This window comes from Rhododendron vialii, chromosome 2a (assembly GCF_030253575.1).
Source record: "Rhododendron vialii isolate Sample 1 chromosome 2a, ASM3025357v1".
Lineage (NCBI taxonomy): Eukaryota > Viridiplantae > Streptophyta > Magnoliopsida > Ericales > Ericaceae > Rhododendron > Rhododendron vialii.
The window spans coordinates 13,942,994-13,963,085 of record NC_080558.1 but is presented as its reverse complement, the minus strand read 5'-3'; the positions used below and the strand labels follow the sequence as shown (position 1 = coordinate 13,963,085).

Sequence of the window (20,092 nt, the reverse complement as noted above, 5' to 3'; positions counted from 1 at the left end):
AAAATAGTTTGATTGGACATCGGTAAGAGCTTAATTAAATCGTATTGGTTATAAGAGAAATGAACTGTAATGCAAGCACATACCATCCATTTCTCATGTGGCAATTATGCTTCATTCACAGGGATATCGATGTTCGACTAACTTGTTTATTTTTTGCATAGATAACACATTAAACTAACAAAATAAACAGCTTTGATGGTCAAGTGTTAGATCTCATTTTGCATCACATGAGGATCACATGAGAAAATCATCCCGTGAGAGAATTCACACCTTCATACCAAATATTTAGGTTATTTCAAATTGTGTGTGTGCGCGCGCACAAAAGTAACAAATTGTATAAGGTACATAAAGATTACCAAAAGGCCCATCAATGCTAAACTAAGTACAAGGCAATTGAACAGGCCAAAAAAGCCAACATAACTGACTTGTACATGACAGAGGAGGGCATCTTCCCCTTGTCCCTCCTGAAGAAAAGCCCTTTGTATACAGGCAAGTTGATCAAAACAATAACCCCACACAACACAATTTGTAATCCCAGTTGCTCCAAAACCCCATATTTCGCATCCATGATCATCCTCTTCAAACCCCAGACAAAGCTCAACAAGTTGATCATCGCAATCGTGGATAAAACGGTAAACATGGGCGAAGGCGAACCGAACTCCATGGTCTCTTGCAAGTATCGTTGATACACTTCGCTATCGGACACCTTTGCAGTGACTACAAATTCTAGTTTGGTGAAGCCTAATTGCCTTGCGATGGTTTCGAGGAAGGCGAAGCAGAAGGAAGTTGTTCTTCTGAATACCCATATTCGCTGTTCATTCCACCAACCAAGGGGCGTGCCACCACAGGTAATGAATTCAGCTAGACTGCAACCGTACTTGGCGATTAGGACGTATGCGAAGGGGAGAATCCACAAGCTTGTTATCTGAACACAGAGAAGCAATAGTACATCTCAACAGTAAAATTAGCTGAGAATTAATGGAACGATAACTTGATGGCAAACTCGAAATTCGTGATGATTGACGAAGAGCTTAATAGTTGTAGCATGTCGGGCACACACATTGCAAACAAACATTCACTACTACAATAAACAATAAAGATCACGGCTATTGGTCGTGATTGTAAGTTTTTTATATGCTCCTACTACTGTGGTGGATTTGGGTGTGATTGTAAATCACTCTTTTATCACGGTTATAACCGTGATTGAAAAAGAGAAATAATCACTGCCAAAAGGCATGATCATTTCTCTTTTACTATGGTTACAAGCCGTGATTATTTCTCTTGGGCGTGATTGTTTCTCTTTTCTGGGTGTTGATTGTATGTCACTTTAAATCACGATCTATAACCGTGAATGAAAATTCAAAATGATCACACCATAAACTGATATAGAAAATTATTGCGCGTGATCTTTTGTTTGTATCAACTAGACCTTCTTTTTTTGTCATTACCAAGTTTCAAACCTACGCAGCCTTGGTTGATTTCTCAAGCTCTTACCACTAAGCTAGTCAAGAACTTCTGTTACATTAGGAAAACAAAAAATATTTATATTTACTTCCTAAAGTGAGAAAACTTTTTTTTTTCCTTAAAATTTGCTGAATTTTTGGAAATGCAATTAACATGATATTAAAAAATATAAAAATACATATATAAACATTGTTTAAAATTTTTAAAAATATGACAACAGATCTTTTGCCAATCAAAATTAGTAATTGGTCACCAAAAGATTTTCTTGGGGCGAAAATTTTAGTGTTAGCCAATAAATTTAGTAGACAATAGTGTTTTTTGTTGTAGTATACACTTTGAATTTTTATGAAAATTATTACAACCTACAGATTGTAACATTATGGACAAACTTTAGAATTTTTTTTAATAAACTAACCATTTCACATGGATTTTATATTTATATTGAATTTCAATTTCAATTTCAATGGTGGCTTTCCAATTGGATTTTAATCCTTTTCATACATGGTTAAGCTATAATAATATAATTGTTTTTTTACCTAATGTGTCAAACACTTAGAAGACATCCGAAATAACTAAATTTTACTACTACAATAGACCATAAAGATCACAACTCGCTCACGTAAAAATCGAGCACTAGTGGAACAGCCCGCCCGTCGTCGAAGAAACAACTGGGCACTGGTGGAACCCAGTCGTGGGTCTCTCTCTCTCTCTCTCTCTCTTTATATATATATATATATATATATATATATATATATAGTCTAAAGATGAAGATGAAATGTAAAGATTTTTTGGGGTGAATGTAATTAAGACTTATTTTCTTACTTTTTGTAAAAAAAATAAAAAAAAATTTTTCAAAGTCCATAAACGATATCGTTTTCCTCACATAACTTTTCAAAATCCTCCTAAATGAGTACCAGCTAGCCCACGTGAAAATTCAGACCGCACGCGTAAATGGGTGGGTTTTTTATCTCGTCGCAAGAGTGAGATTATTTATCTCACTTTTTTCTGAGCTAAAGTTTTTTATCGCGTTACAAGGGTGAGGTCTTTTCTCTTTTATATTATCACAAGAGCGAAATCTTTTATCTCATTCTTTTGTGCCCTAAAATATTTTATCACGCCATAAGGGTGAGGTCTTTCCTCTTATTTATCACGCCACAAGAGTGAGATTTTTTTTTTTATCTCGCCACATGAGCAAGATTTTTTATCTCATTTTTTTTGCCCTAAATCTTTTATTACACCACAAGGATGAGATCTTTTCACTTTTATTTCGCCACAAGAGCGAGATCTTTTATCTCATTTTTTCTGCCCTAAAATCTTTTATTACGCCACAAGGTTAAATTGTTTTTCTTTTTTCCCGTTGCAAGAGCGAGATTTTTTATTCTGCGCTAAAACTCACTTTATATATCAATTTTGGACTTAAACTGAGATAAAAAAAAATTTAAACACCACTTTTTATCATGCTTTGACTGAAAACTTTGATATTTGTGAATCTTCTTAATGTGACCCATATTTACTATTGTAATAGTGTCATCCCATAAATTTTCCAAATCGTACCTTACCATGTCCCAGCATTTAAAGACATTTATTGATTAGTCCTCTGGTTACCAGCCCATTTTTTCTTCCAAATTCATTAATTCTCTCTGGTATGACAGTTATTTGATTGTGAAATACGAAAATACAACTCACGTGTCCTCTTTGAAGCCACTCTAGTTTCGAACTTCTCAAGCTTATGCTCCCTTTGAACCATAAAACATTGGAAATTCTCTCCCACCTTCTTTTCTCTTTATCTCTCCAAAAGAGCGAGATCTTTTTTCTCATTCTTTTTTGTCCTAAAATTTTTATCACTCTACAAAAAGCGAGATCTTTTTTCTCATTCTTTTTTGTCCTAAAATTTTTATCACTCTACGAAGGTGAGGTCTTTTCTCTTTTATGTCACCACAAGAGCGAGATCTTTTATTTTATTTTTTTCTACCCTAAAATCTTTTATCACTCCACAATGGCGATGTTTTTCTTTTATCGTTCCACAAGAGCGAGGTTTTTTATTCCGCACTAAAATCCACTTTTTATCTCAACTTTGAACTTAAACTGAGATTAAAAAAAATTTAAGCATCATTTTTTATCACACTTTCACTGAAAACCGTGATCTTTGTGAATCTTTTTAATGTGACCCATATTTATTATTGTAATAGTGTCATCCCAGAAATATTCCAAATCATACCTTACTATGTCCCAGCATTTAAAGACATTTGTTGATTAGTCCTCTGGTTACCAGCTCATTTTTTCTTCCAAGTTCATTAATTTTCTCTGGTATGACAGTTATTTGATTGTGAAAGAGGAAAACACTACTCACATGTCCTCTTTGAAGCCACTCAAGTTTCGCTTCTGAGGCTTATGCCCCCTTTGAGCCATAAAACATTGAAAATTCCCTCCCACCTTCTTTTCTCTTTTATCTTGCCACACGAGCGAGATCTTTTAACTCATTCTTTTTCACTCTAAAATTTTTTATCACGCCACAAATATAAGGTCTTTTCTCTTTTATCTCGCCACAAGAGCGAGATCTTTTATCTTATTTTTTTCTGCCCTAAAATCTTTTATCACGCCACAAGAGAGAGATTGTTTTTCTTTTATCTCGCTACAAGACCGAGATTTTTTATTCCGCGCTAAAATCCACTTTTTATCTCAGCTTTGGACTTAAATTGAGATAAAAAAATTTAAGCACCACTTTTTATCACACTTCAACTGTAAACCGTGATCTTTATGAATCTCCTTAATGTGACCCGTATCTATTATTGTAGTAGTGATTTATCATCGCGAAGGTAATGATTGAAGATGAAAAATAGAAAAGAGTTGGGAATCGTTCGTACCTGTGGAAACAAGGAGACGTCTCCGAGCAAAAAAAGGGACGGGACGATAACGTAGTACAAAGTGGGCAAGCAATTCGGAGCCCAGAGCGCGTAGATAGCGTAACACATTCGAAGGTTCAAGGGGATTCTTCCGCGGCCATAAACCAAGGGGCAATATTTCGAGAGGAATATCTGGAACTGGCCTTCGGACCACCTCTTTTGCTGCACTAGAGCTTGTAACAGCGTGGTGGGAGCAACTCCCGTGAAGGACTTCCTTTCTGGGTTGAAGTAGATGGATTTCCAACCTCTGCAGTGTATTGACAACCCTGTGATTATGTCTTCTGCTGGAAAACCATATTTCACGCCCATCTGTGAATCAAGCCGTGAAGTGGTAGCGTGAGTGATTCGGTGAGAGAAAAGACGAGAGAAGGAGAATTAATTCGTATATTTGATTGCGAATGAAGTTAGAGAAATTTTCAACTACGTTCGCTATGTCGATTAATTCTTGCCTTCGTTTTGATTGATGAATTGGATTCAACCAAGTCGATCACGTAGACTATTATGTTTTATCTAACAAGTTTTGTTTCTGTCGATGAGATGCGAAAATTGGTCAGAGATAAACGGACCAAAGGCATAATGACAAAACGCCTGCCCAGAACCAAGAAACCAGAACCAACACCTACTCATTTGAATGTTAGTAGTACTGATAAAATCGTCATTTCATTTCCTTTCTCATTGACATGAGAAACCGCACTTGTTTCTTTCATTTTCTCACCCGCTATGCTAAATGAATGGGAAATGCTTTGGACAAAAAAATACTGGGAGGGTCTGCGGATACGTGTGAGTTTCACGTACATATAAAACGACTATGAACACATATGTGTCCGGATCTCTAAATAGATACATGTGTCCATATATAGCACTGCTCTAAACAGATTGTTAGTTCATGAGAGAGAGAGAGAGAGAGAGAGAGAGAAAGAGAGTACATACCTCCCTTCCCCATTGAGTGTTGTCTTCATAGGTACAATTTGCTAAAACCTTGGACATGTCCTCCAATACAATTGCACTTTGTTTCTCATTTTTATCCGTTTCTTTCCTCCATTGATCTAGTCCTCCACATTCTTTTCTGTCATATTTCATCCCACACAGACTTTCTCTTCTGTGGAAGCACCCACTACCAATATAGCAAGGCCCCCCATTGGCATCCATGGCTGCCAGGTCCACCTTTCATCACAAACATAGAAATTCTCTACAATCTCTTTCGCGCTATCATAAACAATTAAGATAAGTTGGCCCGAACACATGAATTATAATGAGGAAAAAATAAGTACACACTTACTTCTTTATACACTTTAAAATTGTAAGAGAAAATGTATGAGCGGACAAGATTTTACAAATTTTGGGTGAGGTTGATCCACTCCTATGGGCCTCCGGCCGGTTTTATCAGCTTATTTTGTTTTGTATATTTTTGTCCTTTAAATATTTTTTAAACACTTTGGTTCTATTCCTCGCATCAAGATAAATATATAACCTTGAAGTATTGATCCAAAGTTAAAATAGTGAATCAACATTACCCACAAATAGATGAGAGGGTGATTTCGTAAAGAAATTAAGATGCAAGATGAATCAAGACCGAGAGACCAAGTCACTTGTACCCATTCACCTCTATACGTCTATTTCTGTGCAACTTCCGTCACCAGAAGTACGACGACATTTTCGGTACAGGTGATTTGGACCGGAAAGTGTGAGAATCACTGCCCGTAAAAGTACACTATATAAAAGATAGAAATAAACCGGAAACAGGCCAAAACAAATTTTTAATCCTATCCCAAACAGAGACTTACATGAGAAAGTTAGGAAATTGTTGTAACCAGTCCAAGCACATAATGAATGCCTCACCTCGTTAAGGACCCTGAAACAGATGCCATGGAGATCATTCCTGGTGAGGTTATTGTAGCTCTGGGGATACTGTACATAAGCAACCTCATGGCCCTTGTTTTCATCCATGAAGAAGCACATTGCATCTCTCACCGATTCCGAATTGTTAGAGTAAACGTCGCAGTCCACGTTAAGGATTATCGGACCATTGCTCATCTTCGATGACACCCGAATCTGTTCACATACGTACGTACGTTTCTCAATCAAAAAGCGCGGTATTTGTATAGTTACATTGTTAGAGTAATGTCACAGTCCACGTTAATGAATTTACTCCTTAACATTAGATGTTAAAATTTCATTTAAATAGAAAATTTGAATATGAGAGGAAGTATAAATGTACTTTTTTTCAATAGTAAACAGGGGCGATAATATGCATGTATGGTTGAGGTGGATTTTGGAGGGTTTTGCTTTACTATTTTTATTTTGAAAAAAGAACAGTTTACTGTGTGTCATACACGTGCTTAGTATATAGTATAAAGATAGAGAGAGAGATTGCAAAGGCTTTCTCTTATCTTTTTTTTACGATTGTTTTCCTCATTAGGACCAAAATTTCATATCCTATCCGTTTTCCGTGAGAGAACTAACAAATAGATTTTTTTTTTTTTTTTTTAAAAATAACCAACGCTCAGAAAATTTTACTGAAAACGAAAAATAACACTTTTTTTAATATGATGAAATGAAAAATAAATCAACATTTCACTTTTTTGGTTTATTTATATTTTGTGATTCTTTCTTTAAAAAAAAAAAAAGGGCCATAAATTTTATTTTTAGATTCTTCTCATTGAGAAGAATTAAAATAAAAATAAAAATAAGCCAAAAATTAGCTTGTTTTTTCTTTTCTGCTCCATTTCAAAATTGATCCAACTTTTTTATATTCAGTCGAACTTGGTAGGCGAATATAAAATAAAAAATAAAAAAGTTTACGAAAATCTCGAATTCACTAAAATTATAAAAACAAAAAACCGATTGTCCAGAAAAATAATTTAGACATCAAGTAGGAGAAATTTACCAGGGCGTTCATGGCCCCAGCCTTGAAATTGTGGTGACGATGAGGTCTCTTCTCTCGTGATAGGTATACCAAAGTTGGCAATTTATCATGATTTTCAATACCCACGACCTTAGTCTCTCTTCCATCGATTAATATCTGCAAAATCAAAATTTCACAAAAAAACAAAAGAAAGAAAAATGATCAAAGTGTTTTTTTGGTTGAAATGTTTTTTTTTCTTTTCTGAATTGAAATGTTGTTCAATTGGGGAAGAATTCTGCAAAATTTACTACTAAAACCTACTTGAAGGATAGCCGGGTGGTTGCGCGCGCTTGAAACCAAGTCCCACTCGCAAAATCCCTTGTGTTCGTTCCGTATATCTGATGGAATTCGGGCTAGCCTAGTGGCTATGTCGATCCGATCCCTCATCTCTTCGTATATTTTCTACGACATGCATAAAAAAAAAAACCGACAATTAAGATTGGTCCAGCTGATAATAAAAAAAAAAAGAGTCCTGTTTTTACTCTCTTTGTTTTTCGGGCAGAAAAAAGGGAATGACTTGTTTGTCCTAGGCTACCATGTGAAATTAGGGGAGTAGATGTTTTCATTTGACTTGTATGACAAGTCAACATTTTCATAATTTCCACTTTCCAGCAACGTGACATATAGCTATCCATTCTCTCCCTCTCCCTCTCTCTCTCCCTCTGGAAATATTCTAGCCGCCTCTCTTCTTTTCCCTCCCTTCTCTTAGGGTTTTCACTTTTCACCAGTCTAAAGTCTAATGTGGTGGCCGGAGGGGAGGGCTATGCCGTATATTTTCCTTCCTCCTCGGTGATGAGTTTTTTCACTATCAATAACTCCTGCTTTTCAGTGTGGGTTTTCTCTCTTGATCTTAGATCTGAGAGTTTATTTGCAGTATTCACTCTTTTCCATTCTCTCAACATCCCATCCATCACCGATTCTCTTCCACCGCTCCTCCTCCATCGTCTTTCATGCGTGATCGCCGATGGCTCGTCGTTCACAACTGTGGTTCTGGTTAGCGCCTTAAGGTCATCGAAGAGCCGTGGTTTATGGTCGTGGTTTCAGTGGTTTTGCTGGTGATAGATTAAGATGGTTCGTGATGTTTTTAGGATTTTTTTTCCCATATTTTTCTTTTTTAATTTTTGTATGGATTTCTATCAAAACTTAAGGTGAAGTGTGTGTTTGATCAGTATGAGTTTTCTTTTGTAAGTGAGAATGGGATGACCCATACCTTGATTAAGAGATGTAGTAGTGGTCTGAGTGTCTGTACGTGGGGGCTGGGAAGGCTACCTTCCTTTTAAAAAGTTAAAAACTTTTTTATATCATACTGACTTTCTGCTCACTTTGAAAAAGAAATTTAATTGATTTGTCATTTTTGTCCTCTATAAACAATAAAACATAAATAAAAAATAAAAAATAAACATATACTCATTAGAAAATGTTTCCTCCAAATAAGGAATTGAATCCTCTCATGTCCTTAATTTGAAAGGGAATGATCAATCCATATCTAGATCGTCTATTACTACAATCAATTATTCGGATTTTCCCAGACTCTTACAGGTAGAGGTCTCTGAGCAAATCCGAACCATTAATTATACTAGTCTATGATTCAAATTTGACTTGTCTCGTCGAATCTAAAACTTAGAATATAGAGAAGAAAAGGTATTGGTTACCCCATTTTCTTTCCAATAATTTAAAAAGCTGTCCGCGGTTGCCCTCTGTTTTTTTTGTCCATTAACAAATCCAAATTGTACACCATAATTGAAGAAAGAGAAGAAAAGGTTTTAAAATATTTTGATGAGCTCATCCCAAAACTCATTATTCATATTCCTCCAAATTTATATTTTATAGACTCATCCCAAAATTACAAAAATAATCCATTCCCAACTAATAGCATGTCTACAAAAATAAATTAATTAATTAATAAAAATCAACTAAATTGGATATAGCTATTTTTTTACAAACAAGTTAGCCTTTTAACTTGTAATGGAAATCAAATATGTTCAGGTTTAAACCGTCTAATTTATCGAAGCAAACGCAAGTTGTCACATATCTATTGAGATCCGATCGAGCAGGTTAATTTTGCGTGGACATGTTCTTTGCAGAAATTCAAGATGGTGATCTAAGCAAGTTGATTTTGTACAAAAGTGTTTAAAAAAAATTAAAAAATGAACGATTCAGATGATGAAAATTTAGGCAAATATACCTTGACAGACGACCGATATTCACCACCATCACCCAACAGTTCTTGGTCATCACGATCAACGGTGGTAAAGTACGCAGCGGGAGACCTCGGTTCGACTTTGAACTTCTTGCAGAACGGCAGCCAGTGCTTGGCGAATCGGGACGCCTCTAACAATGCGTAGAATGTTAATTCCGATCCCGCGTCGTCGGAGAGATAAACGGCCAGCCTCTCCGGCGGGTAATCGTAAGCCATGACGGATAAGACGGTGTTGACCACCATGATTGGTGGCTCTATCGTTGGGTCTGCTGTGCACACGAACACATCCACCCCTGGCAATTCCTTCTCGTATCTGTAGCTAAATTTTGAACGGAACCATTAACATGCTTGAAAAAAAATCAAATCGATCAAATATCGATAAATCTATGATTCAATAAAGTTCGATTTTCCGACGCGTACTTCGATTATTGAGGTACTAATATTCGATCAAATTGTTTTTAGCAATGATGCTCAACTCTCTTAGCTCTGCAACGTGAACGGATCAAATCAAGCTTTTGGAATCAGTATTTTGCCTTGGGGCACCACAGGAACTTCACATCCATAATATGATGGTCATATAATTTGATTTGCCAGATTAGATCTCGTTCCGTTAAGATTCTTATTTTTTGAGTATTTATTTTTCTCTTTACAAAACAGGTCATTCTCCCATAATACATCACATTAACAGAACAGGGTAGTGATCAGCTGACCATACTGGCCGGCCCAACGGTTCTTTTACATTCTGAGCAATGGTACGGCACTACGCACACACCTTTAAAACACAACTCCGATGAAAATTGCATCTGCGACCATTTTATGCAAATGGGTTCATATGCATCGAACGGTTCTGAACACAGGTGTATCCGGAGTTTCTGTTTTAAAGTTGTGTACGTTGACTTTTATGTGTTTGCATACGTATACATACATATTTCAATATTTATCCATATGTGTGAAGAGAGAGGGGGGAGGGAGGGAGGGAGACCTCTGAGAAAGGCGGTGTTTGAAGGTGGAGCGATAGACGGGATTCCATCGAGCGAACTGAGTGAGGAACCAGTAGAAACTGAACCAGAGCTCGGCCATGGACAATCCGATCCAACCCCATCTTCTCCCACGCTCGGTTTCTGCTGGTGGTAGATGACCCGCTCTGAAAACCCATATCGAGAAGATACCCACGAACACTGATAACGAATACAGTTTGTATGCGACGCGTCCTTTGGCTGCCTTCGTTTCAAATAGAGGAAGATAAACCTCTTGTCCCATCTCTCTCTCTCTCTCTCTCTCTCTCTCTCTCTGTGTATGCTTGAAGAGATGCAGGGTGTGGATGTGGACGGGTTGAGAGTCAATTTTTAAGCCCGGAAGGCTACTGTTACCGCTCCTCCACCGCAACAGTCCGGACTTTAAACAAATTCTTCCACTGCCCACACCTCTCTTTTACCGCTCCTCCACCGCAACCGTCCGGATTTTAAACAAATTCTTCAGGGCAAGAGTTTAACTTGAAAGAATTTGTTTAAAATTCGGACTATTAATTACCGAAACGGACAATAAAATTGAAAGTACCGTGAAATTGTGCGGTTGGCATATATAACACCGCTGTTTTAAGCCAGGGTCCTAATGCACTACACGGTAATTATTGTGATTGAAATTTTTAATTTATAGAGTTCGTCGAACACAATATTTTTATTAACCCCGTTCGGCTAAATAAGTCAACTGATTTATTTTTTTGTTCTTATTCAAATTTTATTCTTATTTGTTAGTTTTTCGTCAATTTTTGGAGATTATTGCATCGTCATAACTAGAGGAATCTAAAAAGTAAAAAATTATGATCAAAATCCATTTTTTTTAATAAAGAAGAAAAAATTTGCTTATTGGTTTATTTTTATCTTTATTCAAAAAAATTAGGTTTCAATCATAATTTTTTATTTTTTAGATTCCTTTTGTCAGGACAATGCAATAATTTCCAAAAAATTGATAAAAAAATTAACAAATACGAAAAAAAAATTGAATAAGGACAAAAAAAAAAATCAGTTAGCTTATTTAGCCGAACGGGACCTAAAAATCAAGTCGAACATTGATAATCACATGATTAAGATAGTTCATTGTGAAATTATAGTGTTGCTTATTTTTTTGTGTAAAGAATGTTGCATGACTTGGGAGATAATGATGGTACGAACAATTCTATAACCACGCCCACTTTTACATACCTAAATACTCATACCTCACACAAGTGTTCAGGGCCCAGCCAGACAATTGGGATCACGGTGATGAGACATGAGAAAAGAGAATAAATTTCTTACACCGGCGGTGGAAACCCTTCCTTTCCCTCCAAACCAATACCAATGTGCCATGTCAACAGGTGAGTACGGAATTGGACAAAAGGTCACGCCTTTTCCTCTGCTTGGTTTACCCGGGATAACTACAAAGGTTAACTTTTGGGGGAAAGTTTGAACAATTACAAAAAGAGCCCACCATTACATAAACACCCCTTGTTCCCATTATCAGCCAACGTCTGCCTCAATTGGACCTTTCAAAAATTGAGTATTCATTTGCAAAAATTACTAACAATTCAATAGAAAATTAAACGGTGGTTGTGCGCACACACACATAATATCGTCTTTTATTAGAACCTTGCGAGTAGCAATATATACTTATAATTATTTTGGAAAAATAATTTTCACACTTCCTTTTTTTATATCTACACTTCTCTTTTTGTCTTTTAGCCAAAAAAAAAAAATACATCCACTTTCAATATAAAAAACAAAACAGAGATATCAAAAAAGGGAGTGTGAAAATCACTTCCCAATATTTTTTATATTATCAATGTGAAAGATACACATGATTTGCGCACATGTACTAAACATAAATTTTGCATTGGGTTCCACTCCGAAATATAACAAAATACAATTCCAAAGTTCTGAAAGGGAGGAGTCATTGCGTTGGGTCCATTTCAGAGCTTTTGAATTGTATTTTGTTATATTCCGGAGTGGAATCGAATGCAGGATTTATGTTTAGCATGTGCGCAAATCATGTGTATCCTTCACATTGATAATACAAAAAATATTGGGAGTGATTTTCGCACTCCTTTTTTGATATCCATACTCTCTTTTTTTTTTGTTTTTTAATATTGAAAGTTGATGTAATTTTTTTTTGCTAAAAGACAAAAAAAAAAGTGTGAATATTAAAAAAGGGGAGTGTAAAAATCAATTTCCAAAATAATTATTAGTATATGTACCTACTCGCAAGGTTCAAATAAGAGACGATATTATATATTTGTGCACAACCACCATTTAATTCTGGGATAATTTTTGAGAGATCCACTATAGTATGTTTTTTTTTTTTTTATCAGAATCCACTATAGTATGTTTCTAACCCCATTAGTCCACTTCTAAAATTCTTAACCCATCTAATCCACTAATAATTCCAATGACAAAACTACCCTATGTAAAAGAAACAAGGGTCTTGTTTGGCTAACATAAAAAATGTATTTTTCCATTTTTTCAATCTTGTTGCAACCACACGTAACCACCACCCCCACACCCTCCGCCTCCACCACCACCGCCACGCCAACATATAACGTTATATGTGTTGACAAAAAAATTTCCTTTTTTTTTTTCCACCACCACCACTCCACCTCCATCACCACCACACCAGCATATAACGTTATATGTGTGACAAAAAATTTTATTTTCCTTTTTTTATTCTTGTTTTAAGTCATTCCCTTCTTGAACCCACAACCCTTAACATATAACGTTATATATGGGACAAAATTTCTCTTTTTTTTTTAATACCTATTTTGAACCCTTCCATTCTTGAACCCGTCACACCTTAACATATAACATTATCTGTCCCAATCTGTTTTCTTGTCTTATGTTTGGTACTACATCAACAAAAGTGCACATATAATCTTATATATGTCTCAATCTGTCATCTGTACGTTATAAAAAACGAGATAGATTTAAGACATATAAGATTATCTATGATATCTGAAACATATTTCTTGCCAACACAAGCACATATAATATTATATGTGTATATCTGAACTTTGTACCGTGCCAAATATGTTCTCTGCATGTTGAAACAATGCACATATAAACTTAAATGTCACAATTTACGTTCTTGCCTTATGTTTTGTAATACAATAAAAAAAAGTGCATATATAATCTTGTATGTCCCAATCTATTTTCTGTAGGTTATAAAAAACGATAATAGATTTGAGACATATAAAGTTATCTATGGATATCTAAAATGTGTTTTATGCCAAACACAATCACACATAATATTACATGTGTATACCTACCGGAAAAAAAAAAAATTCGGATACTTAGCTTTGGTAACAGTCGTTTTATTAGCTGAGGCAAATTTATCAATCAGTTGATAAGATCCACAATCCAAAATGAAATAGTCCAAATTTCAATAAAAGTATAGGACCACATATATATAACATTAAAAACCCTTGAAAATGGCATGGATCGTTGCTTTCAAGGTGAAATAATCAAAGCAAAGCAAATCCGAAAGTAGACCCATGTAGGCTTGTCAATGGACCAGATTCGATCCGATCCGAAAAAAATTTGATCCGGATTCGGATCCGAATCCGATAACATCGATTCGATAATCCGAATCCAGAATCCAAATACGGATTCTGATCGGATCGGATTAAATCCGTTATCAATCCGGATCCGAACTTTATTTTTTTTAAATTTTTGAATTTTTTTTAAAAAAAGTAAAATTTTTATTTTGAAAAAAAAATGTTTAAGAAGTTGTAATTTTATTTTTTATTTTAAATTATTTTAATTTTTTTCAGAAAATATTTTTTTTTTGAAAATATTTTTTGTATTTTTTTGAAAAATATAATTTTTTTTTGCTAAAATTTTTGAAGTAAAAAAGTTTTCGGATCGGATTCGGATTTTCGGATCCGATCCGAATTTTTCGAATTTGGATCCGGATTATCACTATCAAATTCGGATCGGATTTGGGTCTTATCGGATCCGAATTGAATTCGAATCTGTCGAATCCGGATCGGATCCGGCCCATTAAGAGGCCTAGACCCATGTAGACCCAAAAGCAGACGTCCAATAAATAAAACAGTTAGATGTGAACAAATTAACTATGCACTTCCGCCAAAGAAAATACAACAGAAGATGCAACAAATTAACTATGCACTTCCACTTGATCTAGCCAATGATCTATCTGAAAGCCCGACACATCATGCCGAAAAAGTTAGGAGGTGAAGAAATGAGAGAGAGTATTTGATCGAGGAAGAGCCGACCAAGGAGGCGAAGGACGGGAGGCCGTCGATCGGACCTGTTTATCGCAGTGTATTCGCCAAGGACGGGATTTCGGCGCCGATCAAAGGCATGGACAGCTGCTGGGACATTTTCCGGTGAGGTTTTTGGACTTTTCTCCGGCGGCAAAGAGAGAGAGGAGGCTGTGTTCCAAATTTATTTTTGGTCTAGGGTTTCTCTCTATATGACAACTTATATAAGAGCACATTTTTGTCTTTTTTTATTTTTTATTTTTTTTAAAAAGTAAACTTAAGGCTTTGCTGAACTATACTAGTGGACTAGAGGAATTACAAACATTAGAGGCGGACTAACTGGGTTACAAATTCTTTATAGTGGACCCTAACTGGGTTACTTATTTTTAAAATGGCCCGATGCGGCCGTCGGTACGATTTTCCTCCCCTGCGCCCATTGGTACGTATGTAAATTCTGAAAAAATAAGTACCACCTTCTTATTTTTTTGGAACAACCCTTGTTATTGGACAAAAAATAAGTTCTTATTTGTTTTCTGGAACGGACTTAGTAATTTTTGCAAATGCATACTCAGTTTTGAAAGATCCAATTGAAGCAGAAGTCGGTTGATAATAGGAACAAGGGGTGTTTATGTAATGATGGGGTCCTTTTGTAATTGTTCAAACTTTGCCCCCGAAAGTTAACCTTTGTCGTTAGCGTTAACCCTGGTAACCAAGCAGAGGAAAAGGCGTGACCTGTTGTCCAATTTCGTACTCATCTGTTGATGTGGCGTGTTTGTATGTGACCTTTTATCCAATTTCGTACTCATCTGTTGATGTGGCGTGTTTGTATTGGTTTAGAGAAAAAGGGGGGATTTACACCGCGGGTGTAAGAAATTATTCTCATGAGAAAAAAGTACCAAGACGCGCTATGTTCCTGGTATGCATTGACGCACACCGTCTACCTTTTGTCCGCCGCTCAGAGGAGATAAACTCCCTCCGAAGTCCGATCCTGTGTGAATTAGCTATGTTATTACATTTCTGTTAGTTTAGTTTTCAAACATCAAAAAAAGAAGAAATTAAATACCCATCCTATTTGGAAAACTTATTTATGTCGAAAAATAAAAACAGTGCGGAAAATAATTTTTCTAATATCAGAAGGTAGCCATGGTTAATTTGTGGGTCACTTGGCACTAAATTATTTTTTGTTGAAGCACTTGAGCACTCTTCCTTTGGTCATCCACAAAAGTCTCCATGAAGAGACTGTCTTATTTATGAAGGTACTGTAAACAACTGTTTACAGCACCAACCAATCACAGCCATCCAAAAGTATTCGGGATGGTCCGGAAAAGTCCCGACCGTCCAAAACACTTTAGAACGGTTACGATTGAATATTGTAAACAAGTGTTTACAGCACCTCCGTAAACAAGAATTTATCCTCTATGAATCCACATTTTGATTTGTCCATTCAAATTCCATAACGTTAGTTGGAATAAATAAATAATCCAATACAATAGTTCACCGTAATAAAAAAATTTCCCTTATCTCAATTTTCGCACCATGTCAGTATGTCACAAGATGCATATTCAAATGTGTCCGCAACCATTCCATACACATGAGCCCCACACCATATGCGGGTTGCCTATACACAAAAACGGTTCCGGACACATCCATATTCTAAAAATTTCCCTTATCTCAATTTTCGCACCATGTCACAAGATGCATATTCAAATGTGTCCGCAACCATTCCATACACATGAGCCCCACACCATATGCGGGTTGCCTATACACAAAAACGGTTCCGGACACATCCATATTCTAATCTGAGCATTCGTGTTTCGATTATTTTCCTATTGTAGCTGCATGCTAATTTAATTCAAGATTTTCTCAATTGACATTTTTAGAACCCTTTTTTCCCCCCTCTTCCTGTGTCTTTTGCTTGATTCTTCTGCGCGACATATAATCACGGGCAATCATCTAAAGAAGAACACCTTCCATTGAGGTACATTGCTTGAATTACTTTTCTAATTTTTTGTTTGATACATTTCTTTTAATTTAAAGAAGCGAATCATTGAATTTTCCCATGGAAATGAACAATGCCGAAATTTGATTGAAGAAACCAATCCATCTCTTCCAAACTTATTAGGGTTATTGATAAATCTCTCTTTTTTTTTTTGTCGTATTTTCGTATTTCGCTGATTCCCAGAAATATAGCATTATTGGGAGTGAGAGATTACGTTTACCAATTCCGAAGTATCCAATTTGTAATTTGTGGTATTCCTCCTCAGATCTTCATTTTACTATTTCTTCGAATTCCCAGTTTTGCAAAATGTTCTTAATACCATCTTCTATTTGGATCTCTAGGCCTGCCTTCTCGAATGTCTTCCGGCGTTGATTTGTAGGGGCATAACGTCCGTTCATTAGTTTGTAGAGGAATAGGAAGCCACTATCTTAGACATAAAACTTTCTCAGAGCAACCACTTTGTTCGCATATTGCAAAGATTAGGTTTATCTGCAATCCTCCCCTCCCATACCCGAGCAATCGGAGATTACATGATTGTTGTAGCTTATGTGAGTATCTTCATCGCCATCAACGGGGCACCAAAAAGTAGGAAAACTTCCTTTCCTGAAGGAAATTTATCCGCGAAAACACCACCAGAACGTCAAATATTATGTCTGTGGATTGAGTTAATCCTTATCTAGTCCTATAATTTTGGTCAAAACTTCAATGAGTTCCACAGGAATGTCGTCTGACAAACAGATTTTGCAGGTGTAGGAGGAAATCATGTTTAGTTTCAGCATAAGAACGCGGCAGAATGTGACGGGTTCTTCGCCAAGAGCTGCTGCAGGTTCTCCAAGAACCACAGGGTCTCCAAGCAGCATAGGAGGAGGATCTCCTAGAACAGAGGTGGTGGGTGAGATCGATACCCGAGCACCGTTCCAATCTGTCAAGGCGGCTGTAAGCTTATTTGGTGAAGTCTCCTCCCCAAAGGCCAGACCTGTCCTTAAGAAGCCTAAAACTGCCGAGGAGGTAAGTAATATAACATATTCTTCTATAGACACTTGCAGTAGAAAAGATTACAACCCCCGTTCCACCTAAAGTTCTAGGGTAATTCATTGATAGGTAGAATCTACGTTGCATGGATACTGACACTGGACATTGACACAATAGGATACGGATACATAGATATGGACATGTGACTAAATCTACAAAAATAGAATCTGGGTACAGTAAGGATACGTCACGACGAACATGTTACCCACCAAAAGACTGGTCTACGTGATAAGAAACCAACCGTTATCCTATAAGGAAGAAAAAATCTAGAACAAGAATGAAGTCTTAATGCCATATTGATCCAAACCAACCTGTACGCTCTCATTTTTAGTAGGGTTCAGATAGATGCATCCAGCGGATCAGAAAAAAAAAAAAGATAGATGCATCCAAGTCAGTACAGTGGACATCACAGGTAAAAAGACCAATATAGGACAAAGATTCATTGTCTAATGCTTCAAAGTTTACCGTTTGTTTTATAATTTGTTTTGTTACAGAGGGTACTAGAGAAAGAAACACAGCTTCACTTGGCCCATAAAGAACTGGAAAAGTTCAAAGAACAGCTCAAAAGTGCAGAAACTACAAAATCCCAAGCAGCTCGGGAACTCGGAAAGGCCAACAGAACCCTACAAGAACTAACATGCAAGCTTGAAACGGCGAGTGAATCCAAGCAAGCAGCGATTGCAGCAACAGAAGCTGCAAAGAATAGAGCAAAAGAACTCGAAGAAGCCAAATCCAGCATAAAAGACGTGCAACTTGACAGTGCTTCTTGGAAACAGGCCGTGGATAGCGAAAGAGAACAGTATAAGGCCTCTGCCGCTGAACTTATAGGTGCAAAACAAGAGCTTACAAGCATTCGACAGGATTTTGATGCGGCTCTGGATATAAAACTATCAGCATTCCAAGAGGCAGCAGATGCCCAACATGCAACAAAGGTTAACAGAGAGCGGTTAAATGAGCTGTCAAAGGAAATCGCAACGATGAGTGAAACGCTTAGTCAGGTCAAGATCGCCATTGTTCATGGACAAGATGAGCAAGCTAAGAATGCGGCAGATAAAGAAGCCCGTCTGCAATTCCTTAGAACGGCCAAGGAAGAAGCGGAAAAGAAAATCCTAATGCTGAAGGAAGAAGAATCTAAATTGAAACTGTCTGGAAATCTTGAGGAGAAGCTTGAAGAAACAACAGAAGCAATCGCAGTCATACAAGAACAGTTGAAAAATGTGCGCGAGTCAGATCTGCTATCTCTGAAAACAGTCACTTTGGAGCTTGAGGATGCTAAAAATGCATTGGAACAAGTTTTAAAAGAAAAAAGCTTGCTCTGTACCTCAGTAAATTCGTTGCAGCTGGATCTGGATGAGGTGAAGAAGGATTGCAGTGAGTGGAAGGAGAAGGAAGCAAAATCAGAATCGGTCTCTGAGAACCTAAGAGTCGAACTGGAAAGAATCAAAGAGGAGCTTGAAGCAGCTCTTGCAGGAGAAATCAAACAAGAAGAGGCTTCTAACGATATGCAATCAACTCTACAACAGTTATCGTCAGAAACCGATCATGCAAGACGAGAATCAGAAGAGCTAAGGAGAAGTATTGAAGATCTGAAGCGAGAGGCTGAAACCAAACGAAATTTGGAAAGGGAAACAGAGGAGAAGCTACAAGCTGCATTAAAAGAGGCTGAAGAAGCAAAAGTAGCTGCAAAGGTTGTCAACGATCAGATTCACCTCACGCCTTTGTGTACTGATTCTAAGAATTCAGAGTCTAAGGACAAGATCAAGCTCTCAGCTGAGGAATTTGAGTCTTTGAGGAAAAAAGTGGAGGAATTTGAAAAGTTAGGTCAAATGAAAGTTGCAGATGCCATGGCTGAGGTGGAAGCCATAAAGGTGAGGGAAAGTGAGGCAGCAAAGAGGTTGGAAGAGGATTTGAAGGAGATAGAGGATATGAAGACTGAAACCGAGGATGCTTTGAAGAAAGCAGAGATGGCCGAGGCAGCCAAACAAGTGGTGGAGGGAGAACTGCAGAAGTGGCGCCAACAAGAAGATAAAAAGGTAGCGCCAGAGACTTCCTCTAATCGGGAAGAGATGGAGTATATTTAGGTTTCCAAAGCAATACTAATTCTACACATTTGAATGGTATCCAAAATGGGAAAAGGAAAACTGCCCCCCTCTAACAAAGTGCATCTGGTAAGCTTCACTCATATAGTGGATCAAACATGAATCTCAATGTGGGTTGGAGTTCCTATGTTCCTGCTCTAGAAACAAAAAAAACAAAGTATGCACAAAAGGTCACTTAACTTTTTGTTTCCTGTAATATTTTTCTTAAACATTTTCATGATTCTCTTGACCTCATAGTT

At 36.8% G+C, this 20,092-nt stretch overlaps 2 protein-coding genes across 4 annotated transcripts; one reads left to right on the top strand and one right to left on the bottom strand.

Annotated features, from left to right (window-relative positions):
- Positions 1–255: 255 nt before the first annotated feature.
- LOC131316934 (cellulose synthase-like protein E1) lies at positions 256–11,027 on the bottom strand. Of its 3 annotated transcripts, none has more exons than XM_058346499.1 (8): positions 10,455–11,027; positions 9,458–9,791; positions 7,534–7,674; positions 7,255–7,389; positions 6,207–6,419; positions 5,298–5,531; positions 4,329–4,676; positions 256–925 (listed from the first exon to the last, which is right to left on the bottom strand). In XM_058346499.1, the coding sequence occupies exons 1-8, from the start codon at positions 10,730–10,732 to the stop codon at positions 374–376; spliced, it is 2,235 nt and encodes a 744-aa protein (XP_058202482.1). In that variant the 5' UTR covers positions 10,733–11,027; the 3' UTR covers positions 256–373. The 3 variants fall into 3 exon arrangements, with proteins under 3 accessions (XP_058202482.1, XP_058202483.1, XP_058202484.1); XM_058346500.1 differs by having other exon boundaries at positions 9,458–9,785; positions 10,455–11,021; XM_058346501.1 differs by lacking the exon at positions 4,329–4,676 and having other exon boundaries at positions 10,455–11,021.
- Positions 11,028–16,400: 5,373 nt separating this feature from the next.
- LOC131316932 (WEB family protein At1g12150-like) lies at positions 16,401–19,881 on the top strand. Its single transcript, XM_058346492.1, has 3 exons — positions 16,401–16,701; positions 17,470–17,730; positions 18,249–19,881. The coding sequence occupies exons 2-3, from the start codon at positions 17,485–17,487 to the stop codon at positions 19,833–19,835; spliced, it is 1,833 nt and encodes a 610-aa protein (XP_058202475.1). The 5' UTR covers positions 16,401–16,701; positions 17,470–17,484; the 3' UTR covers positions 19,836–19,881.
- The last annotated feature ends 211 nt before the right edge of the window (positions 19,882–20,092 follow it).

Excerpts from the sequence above, each read along its gene's own strand:
- LOC131316934 (XM_058346499.1), bottom strand. The coding sequence starts at position 10,732 with ATGGGACAAGAGGTTTATCTTCCTCTATTTGAAACGAAGGCAGCCAAA. Across the intron at positions 9,792-10,454 it reads AAACACCGCCTTTCTCAGAG|CTACAGATACGAGAAGGAAT; the intron begins GTCTCCCTCCCT and ends TTCAAAATTTAG. Across the intron at positions 7,390-7,533 it reads ACCACCCGGCTATCCTTCAA|ATATTAATCGATGGAAGAGA; the intron begins GTAGGTTTTAGT and ends TTGATTTTGCAG.
- LOC131316932 (XM_058346492.1), top strand. The coding sequence starts at position 17,485 with ATGTTTAGTTTCAGCATAAGAACGCGGCAGAATGTGACGGGTTCTTCG. Across the intron at positions 17,731-18,248 it reads AGCCTAAAACTGCCGAGGAG|AGGGTACTAGAGAAAGAAAC; the intron begins GTAAGTAATATA and ends GTTTTGTTACAG.